At 43.3% G+C, this 18,304-nt stretch overlaps 1 protein-coding gene and 1 pseudogene across 3 annotated transcripts in view; both read right to left on the bottom strand.

Annotated features, from left to right (window-relative positions):
- Pole2 (DNA polymerase epsilon 2, accessory subunit) overlaps positions 1–18,304 on the bottom strand; it is a 60,961-nt gene that overhangs the window by 32,970 nt on the left and 9,687 nt on the right. For 2 of the 3 annotated variants that reach the window (XM_045154959.1, XM_045154960.1), the window contains exons 2-5: positions 15,688–15,788; positions 12,376–12,451; positions 7,146–7,223; positions 6,969–7,062 (exon numbers count right to left, since the gene is read on the bottom strand). In XM_045154959.1, coding sequence (XP_045010894.1) covers positions 6,969–7,062; positions 7,146–7,223; positions 12,376–12,451; positions 15,688–15,788 — 349 coding nt within the window. The remainder of the gene's footprint in view (positions 1–6,968; positions 7,063–7,145; positions 7,224–12,375; positions 12,452–15,687; positions 15,789–18,304) is intronic. The other variant, XM_045154961.1, reaches the window with a different exon arrangement.
- On the bottom strand, positions 246–1,623 carry LOC101614435 (annotated as a pseudogene).

Here is an 18,304-nt window from a genome sequence, read left to right on the forward strand (position 1 = left end):
TTTGGTCACTGAGGCTTTTATTTTGTGCATAAAACCACCGGGGATCTTGCCTGTGGCCACCCTGGAGATTACACTGGAGGCATGAGAGCTCCAGACAGTGGGTGGGAAGAAAGGTGACAACAATGACTTGGACCAATCACATGATTACAGAGCTGGGGTATCTGACAGGGCTCCCATGCGTTCAGGGCAGCTTCCGCGCTCTAAGGAAGCGGTGGCAGGAGCTAACTACAGAAGTCCAGCACAACAAGAACGGGCCTGGAGGCAGGATGCTGACATCAGGGGCAGGGTCTAAGCAGCTGGTGTTGACTGAGGGCTCCAGGGCTCGTCTGTCCTCCGCTTACTTGGCCAGGGGGTTTCTGAAGGCCCTGCGGGCAAACTTAGCTTTGCTGCCCAGTTCCTCCTCAATCCTGAGCAGCTGGTTGTACTTGGCCAGGCACTAAGATCGGCAAGGTGCGCCAGTCTTGATCTGCCCAGTGCAGAGGCCCACGACCAGGTCAGCAATGCAGGTATCCTCAGTTTCCCCAGAGCGGTGGGACACTATGACACCCCAACCCTTGGACTGTGCCAGCTTGCACGCCTGCAGAGACTGTCACAGAGCCAATCTGGTTCACTCTGAGCAGGAGGCAGTTGCAGGACTTCTCACCGACAGCCTTAGCAATCCGTTTTGGGTTGGTCACCGTGAGATCACCCCCCACTACCTGGATACCTGCACTAGCTGTAAACTTCCGCCAAGCTTCCCAGTCATCCTGGTCAAAGGAGTCTTCAATGGACACCACTGGGTAGTCTTTGATGGACTTGTACAGGTCAGCCAGCTAGTCAGGCAAGATGTACCTGTTGGCATCGTCAGGAGACTTGAAGTCCAGGTCATACTTGTTGGACCTGAAGAACTCAGAGGCAGCCACGTCCATGCCAATGACCACTTGGTCAGTGTGGCCAGCCTTCCCAATTGCATTCTTCAGCAGCTCCAGGGCTTCTTTGTTCTCCAGGATGTTAGGTGCAAACCCGCCCTCATCACCCACGTTGGTGGCGTCTTTCCCATATTTCTCCTTGATGATGTTCTTCAGGTTGTGGTAAACCTCTGCTCCAATGCGCACGGCCTCCTGGAAGCTGGATGCACCCACGGGGAGGATCATGAACTCCTGCATGGCCAGCTTGTTCCCGGCATGAGAACCCCATGATCTCACTGAAAGCCGGACAAGCAGGATGACCTCAGGGTTGCCAGCCAAGTCAGCAATGTGGCGGTACAGGGGGACCCCCTTCTCTACAGCACCAGCTTTGCACATAGCAAGGGACACACCCAGGGTGGCATTCGCACTAAACTTGGATTTATTTTCAGTGCCATCCATCTCGATCATGAACTTGTCAATCTTCTGTTCCACAATACTCAGGGCAGGTGCAATAGTTTTATTGATGTGGTCAACAGCCTTTGAGACACCCTTCCCCACGTAGAGCATCCTGTCATTGTCTCAGAGCTCCAGGGCCTCATGGATACCAGTTGAGGCACCACTGGGCACAGCAGCTCGGAAGAGACCTTTTGAGGTGCAGAAGTCAACCTCAATAGTGGGATTTCCACGAGAGTCAAAGATCTCTCTGGCATGGATCTTGAGAATAGACATGATGAATTTCGCTTAGGAGGATCACAAGATGCTGCACACATGGAGGAGAGTGTAAGTGAAGAGCTCTCTTCTTTTTTAAAAAAAAATTTTTTTACTTTATTTATTTGAAAGAGAGAGAGAAAGAGAGAGAATGGGTGTGCCAGGGCCTCCAGCCAATGCAAATGAACTCCAGACGTATGCCCTTGTGCATCTGGCTTATGTGGGTCTTAGAAAATCGTACTGGGGTCCTTAGGCTTCACAGGTGAACTCCTTAACTGCTAAGCCATATCTCCAGTCTTATTTTTCTTTTTATTCAGCCCTGGACCTTAGCCCACAGGGTGTCACCACCCACATTTAACAAATGGGGGTGTAAATCCACCCTCAGGTAATCCTTTCTGGGATCTCCCTCACAAACACACTAAACAGTGTGTCTCACTCATGCCCTAGGTGTTTCTTCATTTTTTAAAAAGGTATTTTAGTTATTTGAGAGAGAGTAAGAGTGAAAATGGCAGACAAAGAGAGAGAGAGGAGAATGGGCCAGGGCCTCTAGCGAGTGCATACAAACTCCAGACGCAGGTACCACCTTGTACATCTAGCTTTACATGGGTACTGGGGAATCAAACCTGGGTCTTTTGGCTTTGCCAGCAAGTCCCTTAACTGTTAAGCCACTTCTCCAGCCCTGTTTCTTCATTTTTTAAAAATTTTATTTATTAGCTTGAAAGCAGAGAGAGAAAAAAAAAAATGTGCCTTTCTAGGTCTGGTGTATGTAGTGTACAACATACGCCAGACCTAGAACACATTTTTTTTCCCCTCTCATGTGCAGAATTTAGATTTTAAAAAAGACTTGAAAGTAGAAGTGGGACCATCGAGAGGGAGAGTAAGAAACGGTGATGGGTAAATATGATCAAAGCATATGATAGGGCTGGAGATGGCTTAATGGTTAAGGTACTCACTTTTTTTTTGTTGTTTATTTTTATTTATTTCTTTGAAAGCAACAGAGAGAAGGAAGAGAGAGAGAAAGAGAGAGAGTGGGTGCGCCAGGGCTTCCAGCTACTGCAAACGAACTCCAGACGCGTGCGCCCCCTTGTGCATCTGGCTAACGTGGGTCCTGGGGAATTGAACCTTGAACTGGGATCCTTAGGCTTCAAAGGCAAGCGCTTAACCGCTAAGCCATCTCTCCAGCCCAAGGTACTCACTTTTGAAGCCTAAGGACTCAGGTTCAACTCCTCAGTACCGAGATTAGCCAGACGGCACAAGGTAGCACATATGTCTGGAGTTCGTTTGCTGTGGCTGGAGGCCCTGGTGCACCTATTCTTTCTCTGCCCCTCTCTCTCTAAATAAATTTAAAAGCACATGATATACATGAATAAAAATGTCATAATGAAACCATTTTTTTTGTTGTTTTGTCAAGGTAGGGTATTCTAGGTTCACTCTAGCTGACTGATCCAGAACTCACTCTGTAGTCCCAGATTCACCTCAAACTCACAACAATCCTCCTACCTCTGCATCCTAAGTGCTGAGATTAAATGTGTATACCACCATACCCAGCTGAAACAAACTATTTCATATAAGTAATATACACTAATAAAAATTAAGTGTTTCCAAGAATTAAGTCCAAATGGATTAAAGACCTTAACATCAGACCTGAAACTCTGAAACTGCTAGAGGAAAAAGTAGGGGAAACCCTTCAACATGTTGGTCTTGGCAAAGACTTTCTGAATACAACCCCAATTGCTCAGGCAATAAAACCACAGATTAATCACTGGGACCTCATGAAATTACAAAGATTTTACACTGCAAAGGACACAGTGAAAAAAGCAAAGAGGCAACCTACAGAATGGGGAAAAATCTTCACCAGCTATATATCTGATAGAGGATTAATATCTAGGATATACAAAGAACTCAAAAAGTTAAATAATAAGGAATCAAACAAGCCAATCAAAAAATGGGCTATGGAGCTAAATAGAGCATTCTCAAAGGAAGAAATACGAATGGCATATAAGCATCTAAAAAAATGTCCCACGTCACTAGCCATCAGGGAAATGCAGATTAAAACTACATTGAGATTCCATCTCACTCCTGTCAGATTGGCCACCATCATGAAAACAAATGATCATAAATGTTGGCGGGGATGTGGAAAAAGAGGAACCCTTCTACACAGCTGGTAGGAATGCAATCTGATCCAGCCATTGTGAAAATCAGTGTGGAGGTTCCTAAAACAGCTAGAGATTGATCTACCATATGACCCAGCTATAGCACTCCTAAGCATATATCCAAAGGACTCATCTCATTTCCTTAGAAATACGTGCTCAACCATGTTTATTGCTGCTCAATTTATAATAGCTGGGAAACGGAATCAGCCTAAATGTTCCTCAACTGATGAGTGGATAATGAAGATGTGGCACATTTATACAATGGAGTTCTACCCAGTGGTAAATAAAAATGAAGTTATGAAATTTGCAGAAAAATGGATGGACCTGGAATGGATTATACTAAGTGAGGTAACCCAGGCCCAGAAAGCCAAGTGCCACATGTTCTCTATCACATGTGGATACTAGCTACAGATGACTGGGCTTCTGTGTGAGAATGAAAATACTTAGTACCAGAGGCCAGTAAGTTAAAAAGGAGACATAAAGGAAAGAGAAAGGAAGGGAGGAGGGTACTTAATAGGTTGATATTGTATGTATGTAAGTACAATGATTGTGATGGGGAGGTAATATGATGGAGAATAGAATTTCAAAGGGGAAAGTGTGGGGGGGTGGGGAGGGAGGGAATTACCATGGGATTTTTTTTTTATAATCATGGAAAATGCTAGTAAAAATTTTAAAAATTAAAAAAAAAAATTAAGTGCTTCCAAATGAGTAATTTGAGGGGGTCTCCCAAAATTAAGAAGTTTCAGAGTAGACATCAAAAGAACAGCCAACAGTATAGTCATAGAAGTGGGGCTGAAGAGATGGATCAGAACTTAAAGGCATCTACTTATAAAGCCGAAGCCTGATGGCCCAGGTTTGATCCCTCAGTACCCATGTAAAGCCAGATGCACAAAGTGGTGCATGCATCTGGCGTTCCCCTGCAATTACAAGAGGTCCTAGAGCACATTCCTTTTCTCTCATTCCATCTCTCCTTGTAAATAAATAAAGTCATAGAAGTGGAAGAGACAAATATTCTCTATTTGTTTGGGATCCAACAGAGTACAAAGAAAGATTAGGCAAAAAATGTGAGACAACCTCAACTATTATGCATAATTTAAATTTCATTCTATTGCTCCAAACTTCTTGAAAGACTTCTAATGCAAAACTATCTCTCAGGAAGATAACATGGCAACACCTTGTGGGTGATGGAAGCACAGAGAACAGACATCCTAATGCTTCTCTTTCACTTCTTTTCAGTTTACTCCGGTGGGTATGGCTTCCTCCTGAATACCTAGTGCTTCTACCATGTGACACCATCCCAGGCTAATCCCCAATCCTAACCTTTCCCCATCCTGTTTTATTTATTTGTTTGTTTGTTTTGTTTTTCAAGGTAGGGTCTCACTCTATCCCAAGCTGACCTGGACTTCACTATGTAGTCTCAGGCTGGCCTTGAACTCCTGGTGATCCTTCTACCTCTGCCTCCTGAGTGCTGGGATGAAAGGAGTGCGCCACCATGCCTGGCTTTTAAAAAATTTTTTTTTTTATATTTATTTATTTATTTGAGAGACAGAAATGCAGAAATAGGCAGGTACACAGAGAGAGAACGGGCACGCCAGGGCCTTCAGCCACTGCAAACAAACTCCAGATGTATGCACCCCCTTGTGCATCTGGTTTATGTGGGTCCTGGGGAATCGAACCTGAGTCCTTTAGCTTTGCAGGCAAATGCCTTAACCACTAAGCCATCTCTCCAGCCTGCCTGTCCTGTTTTATAATCTTTCTTTCTCTCACGGTCACATCCTTGCAGCTCTATTTCTTCACTCAGTGTAGATACTTCCCTTAGCTCCAGAAATACATTTTTATCTCCTCTCAATGATCTTAGCTTAAATGGATAAAATGCAACCTGCCATCATGCCTCACATTCTTCTGTTACTGTTTTTAACATACTAACATTATTCTACCATTTAACTCTTTTAGATTCAAAATCCAATTCATTTTTGGGGGGCACTAGGGATTGAACCTAGGGCCTTGAACATACCTGACAAATGCTCAATTACTAAGCTATATTCCCAGCCCCTATTTACTTTTCATTTTCAGACAGGGTCTCACCAAGCTGCCCAGGCTAGTAATGAACTCACCTTGAACTTGTGATCCTCTTGCTTCAGCCTCCCAAGTGCTGGGATTAAAAACCTGTACCACCAGGCCCATTCCAACACTACTCTTTTGTTTGTTTGTTTGTTTGTTTGTTTTGTTTTTTCGAGGTAGGGTCTCAGTTTGGTCCAGGCTGACCTGGAATTAACTATGTAGTCTCAGGGTGGCCTCAAACTCTCGATGATCCTCCCACCTCTGCCTCCCAAGTGCTGGGATTAAAGGCATGCGCCACCATGCCCGGCTTTCCAACACTTCTCTTGATATTTTACCATTCTGTACTAAGTTCATTTTTTCCCCTTGTTCACACCATTGCCACCATTTTGCTTCCATTTCCACAAGGACCATGTCAAATGTCATTGTATCCTTAAAGACCTCACTGATTTTCCCATTGAACACACAGATAAAATTCTTTGTTTGAAGGGAGAACAGTAGCATAAACAAATGCTGGGCTCCATATGGACTAGATTCAAATCCTATCTCAACTTACTAGATGTGATCTTTTGGCAAATTACTAAACTCTAGGCTTCAGTTTCCTCATCTATAAAATGAGAATGAGGATAGCATTTATGCATCTCTTAGTATTAGAGGATTAAATGAGGGAAGTAATGTACATTATATGCCAAACAAAGAGCTTAATATTTCAGAATCATATATTAAATGTCAGCTACTATTTCTATACTTGATCTTAGCCAAAAAACTGAAAGTGATCAGCTACTATTTCTAACATCATTATCAAGGGGAGCTGTCTTTTGCACCACTGCATTTCTATGTTCCCTATATGGTCTATATGCCTCAATCACAGAAAGCCCATTAAGAGTCACTGAATTTTTTTTTTTTTTTTTTTTTGAGATGAGGGTCTTTCTATATATGCATGGCTGGACTGAAACTCACTGTGTTAACCAGGCTGCCTTCAAACTTGTGTAAACCTCCTACCTCTGCCTCCCGAGTGCTAGGGTTATAGGCACGCACCACCAGGCCTGGCCTTGAATGACAAACTTTGACCTATAAAATATCATCCTTTAAATATCCCTAAGATTTTCTGAAGCTCTTTTTTTCCCACAGTTTACCTGGTATTCCCCAACTCCCAACTTACCTGATGCAAAAGGGTGTATCGCTCACGATATAGTTCTGCTTTATCTTTTGCTGTTCCAAGTAAGTTTGGTGCCGGGTGGTTGGTCATTAACAGACTAGAAGAAAGGAATGCCTATGTTATTTACTATCATTCATACACAAAGGTATGCCAAAAGTGAAGCATATGTGGTATACTTACGGAAGAAATTTTTTTCTTTCTGAATTGTACACAAAACGTGGAATGTCAAAAGCTCCAATGATATTGAAAATATGCTCTCTGAAAAACATCCACACAGACCTGATTTACTACAACATAAATGGTAAATATAACAGCCTGTATCATAATCTCATTTCAAACACAACATACTTTCATATTTTCTCAGACCATGTACTTAAAATTTCTTTTTTATTAGTTTAATTTTTTTTGTTCATTTTATTTATTTATTTGAGAGTGACAGAGAGAGAAAGAGGCAGATAGATGGAGAAAGAGAGAATGGGCAAGCCAGGGCTTCCAGCCACTGCAAACGAACTCCAGATGCGTGTGCCCCCTTGTGCATCTGGCTAATGTGGGTCCTGGAGAATCGAGCCTCAAACCCGGGTCCTTAGGCTTCACAAGCAAGTGCTTAACCGCTAAGCCATCTCTCCAGCCCTAAAATTTCTTATAAAGTGTAAAAAAGGTAACATTTTTACCTTGTACATCATTCTATTTTCTTTTTTGTTTCTTTTTTTTTTTTTTTTTTCCGAGGTAGAGTCTCACTTGGAATTCACTATGTAGTCTCAGGGTGGCCTCCAATTCACAGCAATCCTCTGCCTCCCTAGTGCTGACATTAAAGGTGTGCACCACCGTGCCCAGCTACTTTCTTGTTTAAAATATTTTATTTTTCACTTATTAGAGAGAGAGAGGGGCTAAGAATATGGGTGCGCCAGGGCCTCTAGCCACTACAAACAAACTCCAGATGCATGCACCACCACTTGTATCTGGCTTACATGGGTACTGGGGAATTGACTTAGGTCCTTAGGTTTTGCAGGCACCTCCTTAACTGCTAAACCATCTCTCCAGCTGACATTCTACTTTCAAGAGAAAAAAAAGTAACAGGCATGGCAGTGCACTCCTGTAATCCTAGTACTTAAGGAGACAGCAGGGGAATCAAGAGTTGGAGAGCTGCAGGGGCAGAGATAGCAGGATCACTGTGAGTTAGAGGCCAGCCTGAGACTACATAGTGACTTTTAGGCCAGCCTGGGCTAGAATGAGACCCTATCTTGAAAAACCAAAAGGGGGGGAAAAAAAGAGTTGGAGACCAGCATGGACTCCATAGTGAGTTCAAGGCCAGAATGGGCTAAATAGTGAGACCCTGTTTAAAACAAACTAATAAGGGGGCTGGAGGGATGGCTTAGCAGTTAATGTGTTTGCCTAAAAAGCCAAAGGGTCCAGGTTTGATTCCCCAGGAACCACGTTAGCTAGATGTATGAGGGGGTACATATATCTAGAGTTCGTTAGCAGTGGCTAGAGGCCCTGGCATGTCCATTCTCATTCTCTCTCTGTCCAATAAATAAATATATAAATAATAAAATATGTTAAAAAGCAGACAGAGAGATAGTAAATTGTATTTTGTTTTCTATTTGTTTGTTTGTTTGTTTTGAGGCAAGGTAGGTCTCATTCTAGACCAGGCTGATATAGAGGTCACTTGTATTCTAGGCTGGCTTTGAACTCATGGTGATCCTAACCTCAGCCTATCTAGTAGTAGAATTACAGGCCTGAACCACCACTCCCAGCTAATAAATTATACTTTTGGTGCTCAATTTAGTTCATTCACAGCATAGAGAATATAGACTCAGATTGGTTTGGTAAAGCATTAAGTCAGTAAGAATACTAATACTATAATCTCAGGGCTTGGAAGATAGTTCAGCAGTTGAAGATACTTGCTGGCAAAGCCTGCTGGTCTGAATTCACTTCCCCAGCCACTGATATAATGCCAAAAGCAAAAAGTGGTATAAGCAATGATGTTCATTTGCAGTGGCAAAGGACCTCGGGACACACACATGTAAATAAATAAGTGAAAAAAAATTTAAATTAAAAGAGCTAGAGAGATGGCTTAGCTTATGAAGCCTAAGGACCCAGGTTTGATTTCCCCAGAACCCACGTTAAGCCAGATACACATGGTGGCAAATGAGTCTGGAGTTCGTTTGTAGTGCTTAGAGGCCCTGATATACCCATCCTTTTTCTCTCTCTAATAAATAAATAATTTAAAAATAAATAAGCCAGGCATGGTGGCACACAACTTTAATTCCCGCACTTGGGAGAGAGTGGTAGGATCACCATGAGTTCGAGGCCACCTTGAGAGTACATAGTGAATTCCAGGTCAGCCTGGGCTAGAGCAAGACCTTAACCTTGAAAACCCAAAATAAATAAATAAATAAATAAATACTATAATCTCACTGGCCCCAGCTTCCAAGATGATAAAAAGGGAAGAACAATGGTTGAGCCAAGAAAGGCTACAGGCCCAGGCAGCCTATATGCTACACTAACTGTGCCCACTGCATGCCCAAGAACAAGGCCATTAAGTTCTTCATTGTCAGGCATGGTGGTGCACACCTTTAATCCCAGCACTCGGAAGATGGAGGTAGGACTGCTGAGAGTTCGAGGCCAGCCTGAGACTGACTACATAGTGAATTCCAGGTCAGCTTGGGCTAGAACAAGACCCTACCTCGACAAAAAAAAAAAAAAAAAAAGAAAGAAAGAAAGAAAAGAAAAGAAAAAGAAGTTTCATCATTCAGAACACAGTAGAGGCCGCCATGAAGCTGCATTACTGTGTGAGTTATGTAATTCATAGCAAGGTGGTCAGGAATTGATCTCGAGAAGCCTGGAAGGGCCGAACCCCACTGTGGTGGTTTGATTCAGGTGTCCCCCATAAACTTAGGTGTTCTGAATGCTAGGTTCCCAGCTGATGGAGATTTGGGAATTAATGCCTCCTGCAGGGATTGTATTGTTGGGGGTGGGCTTATGGGCTTTATAGCCAGTTTCCCCATGCCAGTGTTTGGCACACCCTCCTGTTGCTGTGTTCCACCTTACGTTGGCCAGGGGGTGATGTCCACCCTCTGCTCATGCCATCGTTTTTCCCTGCCATCGTGGAGCTTCCCCTCGAGCCTGTAAGCCAAAATAAATCTCTTTTTCCCAGAAGCTGCTCTTGGTTGGGTGATTTCTACCAGCAATGCGAACCGGACTGCAACAGTAAAGTGGTACCAAGGAGTGGGATTGCTGCTAGACACCTGACTATGTGGCTTCAGCCTTTTGTAGCTGATTTTCAAGAGAAATGTGGAAGGAGTTGAAACCTTGGCCTAAGAGATGCCTTGCAGTGCTGTAAGTACAGCTTAATGGACTATTCTGGTCTGAGCTCTAAGACCTGAATGCAGTAAGAACTATGGACTGTGAGGTTTGGCTTATGAGGGTGAGAAAGAGCTGTGCCTGAACTGGGCTAGCAGTTTGTGTGAGAAGCTTGCTCTTGTGCCCGTGTCCTGAGAAGTTGTGCAGGGTTGCTTTGCGTAGAAATGAACTGGTGTGTGCAGAGGGATATGGCACAGAAAAAAAAATCTTTGGGTGAACTCTTGCCCGTTCAGCTGCAACTGAGAGATTACAACCTTTGAGACTGGGCTAGCTGACCTGCGCTGGAGCAACAGAAAGAATGTCGACTCTTGAAAGGGCCTGAGTGCTCAAGGAGTGTCCTGTTCTTCAAAGTCTGCTTTATTCCCCCCTGGATTAACAAATTGGCACCCTACCTGGTATCGTGGAGTATAAGAAATGCTGGAAAGAGGGTCATTGAGTTTGCGACATGGTCTTGTGTTTTGGAAATGGCCATGGGCAGTGTGAAGCGGGTTTGCTGGTTGCCTGCATAGAGACCCCATGGGGCCATGAGGATGAACCGTGGCTTGCAGTGGAGACCCAGTGGAGATGCCAGGACCATGAGATGGCTGCCGAGGAGCTGCCGGCCCCGATGAAGTTTTCCAGGACTGTGAGTAGCCTAGCTGGAGGGGCGGAGTTGGAATGCCAGAGACTTGTTGCTGGTTAGAATTATCAGACTTGAAGATTTGTCACTGGTTTGAGTTGCTGGACTTGAAGCTACAGAGTTTGATGTTTGCCCTGGTTGTTTTAAATCTTGTATTGGTTGAATGTTTCTTTGCTATGCCCAATGCCATCTTTTGCAGTGTGAATATTTATTCTGTGTCATTATGGGTTTTTTGAGGTTATATTTTGGTATTATGGCTCAGTTAAAAGGTCTAGAACTATGGGGATGTATGAACATCATTGGAATTGATAAAAACTATGGGGACTTTTAAAGTCAGACTGAATGCATTGTATTTTACATCATGTATGGATATCAGTTTATGGGGGCCAGGGGCGGAATGTGGTGGTTTGATTCAGGTGTCCCCCATAAACTTAGGTGTTCTGAATGCTAGCTCCCCAGCTGATGGAGATTTGGGAATTAATGCCTCCTGGAGGGAGTGTATTGTTGGGGGCGGGCTTAGGGGCTTTATAGCCAGTTTCCCCATGCCAGTGTTTGGCACACTCTCCTGTTGCTATGGTCCACCTTATATTGGCCAGGGGGTGATGTCCACCCTCTGCTCATGCCATCGTTTTCCCCTGCCATCGTGGAGCTTCCCCTCGAGCCTCTAAGCTAAAATAAACCTCTTTTTCCCAGAAGCTACTCTTGGTTGGGTGATTTCTAACAGCAATGCGAACTGGACTGCAACACCCACTAACCCAGTTTGGACCTGCTGGTGTTACTCCATGACCGCCACCAAAGCCCATGTAAAAAGCAGGATTCTTAGGGACTGAGAGAAAATGTCTTCTTAGAAAACAAAATAAAGCCAGTCATGATGGCACATGCCTTTAATCCCAGCACTCAGGAGGATTGCCATGAGTTCAACAACACCCTGAGACTACTGAGTGAATTCTAGGTCAGCCTGAGCTACAGCGAGACCCTACCTCAAAAAATCAAAGAAAACAAAATAAAATATAAATTACATTAAAAAAAATCTATAATCTCACACTCTATGAAAAATTAGTAAGGACTGGGCTGAAGAGATGGTTTAGTGGTTAAGGCAGTTGCCTGCAAAGCCTAAACACCTAGGTTCAATTCCCCAGTACCCACATAAGCCAGATATACAAGGTGACACACATGTCTGGAGTTTGCAGTGGCTGGAGGCCCTGATGTGCCCATTCTCTCTATATCTGCCTTCTCTTTCTCTCAAATAAGTAAATAAATTAAAAAAAAAATTTAAGTAAGGGTAAGTCATATAATGATGAGATTTAAAATGTAAGTTATCATTTAAAAAGAAACAAATGATAGCTTCCACTGCAGAACTACTGTTCACTAGTTATTCCCTCCCCCCAAAATAAGCACTCCCACAGAAAGAGAATCAATTTTACTCACATGGTTTCATCAACTGACTGGCTGCACTCCTGGACTGCTGCCTCTACTACAGAGCGCTCAATCATGTTTGATGACACTGAAAACAGAATTTGAAAGTGAAATTTTAGGGCTGGAGAGATTGTTCAGTGGTTAAAGGCACTTGCTCCCAAAATCAATTTTTTAAAACAGGCATGATGAACTGGGAAAAGAGCTCAGTGATCAAAGGCACTTGCTTGCAAAGCCTTTCAGTCCAGACTCAATAACCTAGCACTCATATAAAGCTGGATGCATAAAGTGGCACATATACCTGGAGCTTGTTTGCAGTGGCAAGGTACCCCATTGTGCTCATATTCTACCCCCCAGCCTCTGCAAATAATAAAAATACTTTAAAAAAACAAGTGTAAAAGGGCTGGGTGTGGTGGTGCACACATTTAATCCCAGCACTCAGGAGGCAGAGGTAAAAGGATCACTGTAAGTTCAAGGCCACCCTGAGACTACACAGTGAATTTCAGAGGTCAGCTTGGACTAGAGTGAAATCCTACTTCAAAAAAATAAATAAATAAAAATAAAAAGCAAGGCATGGGACTGAAGAGATGGCTTAGCAGTTAAAAGATTTTGCTTGCAAAGCCTGATAGCCAAACTTTGGATTCCCCAGTACCCATGCAAAGCCAGATGCACAAAGTGGCACACACACCTGGAGTTCATTTGCAGTATCAAGAGGCCCTGGCATGCCTATATTTTCATTCTCTCTCCCTGTTTACAAACAAATAAATAAAAATATTAAAATCTTTTTTTAAAAGAAAGTTTAAGACTCCACACACTTGAGCTGCAAGGTCACTGAAAACTCTTGCTGAAGCTGAGCTGAACACCTCCTCCATGTAGACCAGCTGACTGAAAGCTGGAAAAAGCTACACTGCATGTAGTTCAATGGGAGAGACAGAAATCACCTCTACTGGTACTCAACAGTGGACACTGCAAGCCTTGAATTTGACCAGCCAGGCCAAATGAGCCAATGGGTGCAATAGTGGCATATATGTTATGTGGGAAACCAACCACTCTCTAATTGGACTGGAGGCCCGCTCCATGGGAAGGAATACATGCCTAACACTGAAAACCTACAACAGGGGTAGTCATGAGCTCTAGGAGTGTAACGTCTGTTGGTATCTGGCTAGATGTATATACTACGTTCACTAAACTGCCTAGTAAGCACTTCGCTTAATGTTCACACCTATATATTAATGCTACTCTCCCTTATGGTTAGAGAAGCTTCTCTTTTCAGATGGCAGTGACCTTGAAATGACTTAGAAGGCACCATGGTGCTGAGAAGAAGTGAAAGAGGAATGCTCAGCACTGAAATATCTCCATCACACCTTCCAAGGCTCAGGGTCCATTATGGAAGAGATGGGCAAAAGAATGTAAGAGCCAAAGGAAGTGTAGAACTCCTTACAATGACACAAAATGGCCTGAATATCCATGACCTCACAATGCATGACAATACCTACACAAGACCATCATAATAGAAGGAAAAGATGATGACATCAAAATAAAAGAGAGACTGATTGAGAGGAAGGGGAATGATGGAGAATGGAGTTGCAAAGGGGAAAGTGGGGGAAGGGAGGGAACTGCCATGGGTTATTGTCTATTATTATGGAAGCTGTCAATAAAAAAAAAAATTTTCAAAAAAGTTATTTTGGCTAGGCATACTGGCACCTTTAATCCCAGCACTTGGAGTCCGAGGCAGGAAGATCACAGTGAGTTTGAGGCTAGCCTAAGACTAGAGTGAATTCCTGGTCAGTTTGGATTAGAGCAAGACCCAACCTCAAAAAAAAAAAAAAAAAAAATGCTGGATGCAATGGCACGTATCTGTAACGTGTAATCTACACAACATCTAAATAAGCCAGCCAGCATCACTTCTATACTTCAAGCTCTAGAAACACTAGCCACTTTTTTTCTCAAGAAGAGTATTTCAAGCCACACCATGTGAAGCCCAAGTACAATGTGGAAAGTGATCATACAAAGAATGAATTCAGGAACGTGACTGGTGGGGACTAGTTTATGATGGGGACTATAAAAATGGTTGAGGTGGGCGTGGTGATGCACGCCTTTAATCCTAGCACTTGGGAGACAGAGGTAAGAGGATTGCTGTGAGTTCAAGGCCACCCTGAGATTACATAGTGAATTCCTGGTCAACCTGAGCTAGAGTGAAACCGTACCTTGAAAAACCAAAAAGAGCATTTCTCCTTTGTACAATCAGACCTTTTATTATTATTTTTTCTACGTTTTATTTATTTATGTGATAGAGAGGCAGGGGACAGATAGAGAATGGCATGCTGGGGCCTCTATAGCCACTGCAAAAGAACTCCAGACACATGTGCCACCTTCTGCATCTGGCTTATGTGGGTACTGGGGAGTTGAAGTGCCTTACCCACTAAACCAACTCTACCTGGACTCAGAACTTTTTTTCTTTTTTCAAAGTAGGGTTTCACGCTAGCTTAGGCTGACCTGAAATTTACTATGTAGTCTCAGGGGGGCCTCGAACTCATGGCTATCCTCCTACCTCTGCTTCCCAAGTGCTGGGATTAAAGGCACATGCCCGCCCGGCTTTTTTCAGTATTTTTGAAGTAGGGTTTCACTCTAGCCCAGGCTGCCCTGGAATTCACTATGGAGTCTCAGGCTGCCCTTGAGCTCACGATGCTGCTCCTACCTCTGTCTTCCGAGTGGTAGGACTAAAGGTGTGCGCCATCAAGACTGGCTAGAATCAGATCATTTTTTTTTTTTTTTTCCGGAGATAGGATCTTGCTGTAGTCCAGGCTGACCTGGAATTCACTACATAGTCTCAGGGTAGCCTCGAACTCATAATGATCCTCCTATCTCTGCCTCCTAAGTGCTGGGATTAAAGGTGTGTGCCACTACGCCCAGCTTAGATTCAGATCTTTTAACCAAAAGGTTTCTGAAGAAAGCAAGGGGGGAAAGTGAGACGGTCTCACTTTTTTATTTTGCACCAAACATTTAGGACACGGTAACTAGACTGCAGAGGGGGGAAAAAGAGTGACCAGAAAGAACCAAATCAAATTCAGGTGTCAAGTGTAGAAGATAGGCTGAGATAAACTCAACATCCCCCACAGTTCCAGGGATATTACAAACTGTAAAAGGGTTATTAAGGAATATCTTGAGGTTACAATTGAACTAGCAAACTTGGGAGAAAAATGATCATCATATGCCTCTTAATACTGGAACATCTTAATGAATCCTCAATTTAAATTTAAATCTGCAAATCTAACTGCAGCACAAAACTGCATTAACAAGTTAAGCCTCATCGAAAATGTTACTTACAGGGCTGTTTTTCAATGACATCAATGATCTTTTCTAGGGTACCTTCAAGCTCTAATTCACTGGTAGACTGGAGAGCTTCTGTGAGATACTTAATAGCTTCACTAGTAAGAAAGGAAAAGAGGAAGCCAGTCATTTATAAAGAAGAAAAATATTTGCTATATTCAGAAAGTGCTGTCACGCCTTCGTTCATGTGATCTTGTCTACCCTTTATGAACAAAACTATCCTTCTACCCTTTGCTAACATAACTGTTCCTGAAACCCCAAATCACATCTTCAATTTTGTTAAAATATTTAATTTATTTATTTATTGGTTTTTCAAAGTAGGGTTTCACTCTAGCCCAGGCTGACCTGGAATTCACTATGGAGTCTCAGGGTGGCTTTGAACTCATGGTGATCCTCCTACCTCTGCCTCCCAAGTGCTGAGATTAAAGGCGTGCACCACACCCGGCTATTTATTTATTTTTATTAACAACTTCCATGATTGTAGACAATATCCCATGGTAATGCTCTCCCTCGTCCCACTTTCCCCTTTGAAACTCCATTCTCCATCATATCCCCTCCTTCTCTCAGTCTTTTATTTTGATGTCATTATCTTTTACTCCTATTGTGATGGTCTTGTGTAGGTAGTGTCAGGCACTGTGAGGTCATGGGTATCCAAACCATTCTGTGTCTAGGGGGAGCACGTTGTAAGGAGCCCTGTCCTTCCTTTGCTCTTACATTCTTTCCACCACCTCTTCCGCGATGGACCCTGAGCCTTGGAAGGTGTGATAGAGATATTGCAGTGCTGACCACCCCTGTCACTTCTTTCTAGCACCATGATGCCTTCTGAGTCATCCCAAGGTCACTGCCATCTGAAAAGGGAAGGTTCTCTACCAAACGTGAGAGTAATATTAATATATGGGTATGAACAGTAAGATTATTTATTTATGAGAGAAAAAGAGGCAGAGTGAGGGAATGGACATGCCAGGGCCTCCAGCCACTGCAAACAAACTCCAGATGCATGTACCACCTTGCGCCTGGGCTCTTTGACTTTGCAGGCAGGTGCCTTAACTAACTGCCAAGCCCTCTCTCTAGCCCACATCCTTTCTCTTAATGTCTTCCTAAACCAACACTGTCTACTACAATTTCCCCTTCCTTCTGAAGTTGTTAAAAATCTCTCTCTCTCTCTCTCTCTCACACACACACACACAGTGATGTGCATGCAAAAAAATGAATGCAAATAAAGTGTTTGTGTTTGAGCTTTCTGTTTAGTCCCCATCTTGTACAGTACTTTGGGAGGTGGAACCCTGCAGGAGTAAGTGTGTCATCAGGGGTGGACCTTGGGGATTGAGTCCAGTCTTGTGTTCATAGGCAGCTGGCATTGCTGTTATCTCTGCTGTGGATATGTGATGAAGTGAACCAGTTTCCTCCCTCATGATGAAGCTTTCCTTTGGAAATAAACCCTTTCCTCCCATAAGCTACTTCTGGTTGGATATTTTGTCCCAGCAATGAGAAGGTAAATTCCAACATATCCCTAAATCCGCACACATCACAAGAATTATCTAATTACTGTACATTTAAGACAGGAATTTGTCTGCCTCCATGAGAGGTGCTGTGCCCAACAGACACTTGTATTTTGTTTGTTTGGTTTTTGGTTTTCTGAGGTAGGGTCTCATTGTAGCCCAGGCTGAAATGGAACTTGCTCTGTACTTCCAGGCTGGCCTCAAATTCAACAGTGATCCTCCTACCTCTGCCTCCCAAGTACTGGGATTAAAGGTGTGTGCTACCACGCCTGGCACTTGTATAATTATTAAATTGATAATATATTTCCCCAAAGTAATTCCAGTAATTTTATCACTTCTTAGTTGTAAAATTAGAAAAAAATGAGCTGAAAGATGATGGCAAAATGATCAGTAGTTCAAGGTCATCCTTAGCTACATGAGACCCTGTCTCAAAAAAACAAAGAGGGGGGGCTGGAGAGATGGCTTAGCGGTTAAGCACTTGCTTGTGAAGCCTAAGGACCCCGGTTCGAGGCTCGATTCTCCAGGACCCATGTTAGCCAGATGCACAAGGGGGCGCATGCATCTGGAGTTTGTTTGCAGTGGCTGGAAGCCCTGGCGTGCCCATTCTCTCTCTCTCTCTCTCTCTCTCTCTACTTCTTTCTCTCTTTCTCTGCCTATCGCTTTCAAATAAATAAATAAAAATAAACCAAAAAAAAAATTAAAAACAAAGAGGGGGCTGGAGAGATGGCTTAAATGTTAAGGTGTATGTCTGCAAAGCCAAAGGATCCCAGTTCAACTCTCCAGACTCATGAAAGCCAGATGTACAAGGGGGCACATGCATCTGGAGTACATTTGCAGTGGTTGAAGGTCCTGCAGGCCCATTCTCTCCCTCTCTGCCTATTTCTCTCTCTCAAATAAATAAATAAAACATATGTTATACTTGGACTGCAAGGCCACTGAGAAGTCCTGCTGGAACTGAGCTGATAACCTCCCCCATATAGATCAGCTGACAGAAAGCTGGAAGAAGCCATTCTGCATGCGGTTCAATGGGAGAAAGAGAAATCACCAGTGAAGATACTAAACGGTGGACACTACAAGCCTTCTATTTGGCCAGCCAGGCCAAATGAGCCAATGGG

The sequence above is a fragment of the Jaculus jaculus genome, chromosome 7 (genome assembly GCF_020740685.1).
Source record: "Jaculus jaculus isolate mJacJac1 chromosome 7, mJacJac1.mat.Y.cur, whole genome shotgun sequence".
In the NCBI taxonomy this organism is placed as follows: Eukaryota; Metazoa; Chordata; class Mammalia; order Rodentia; family Dipodidae; genus Jaculus; species Jaculus jaculus.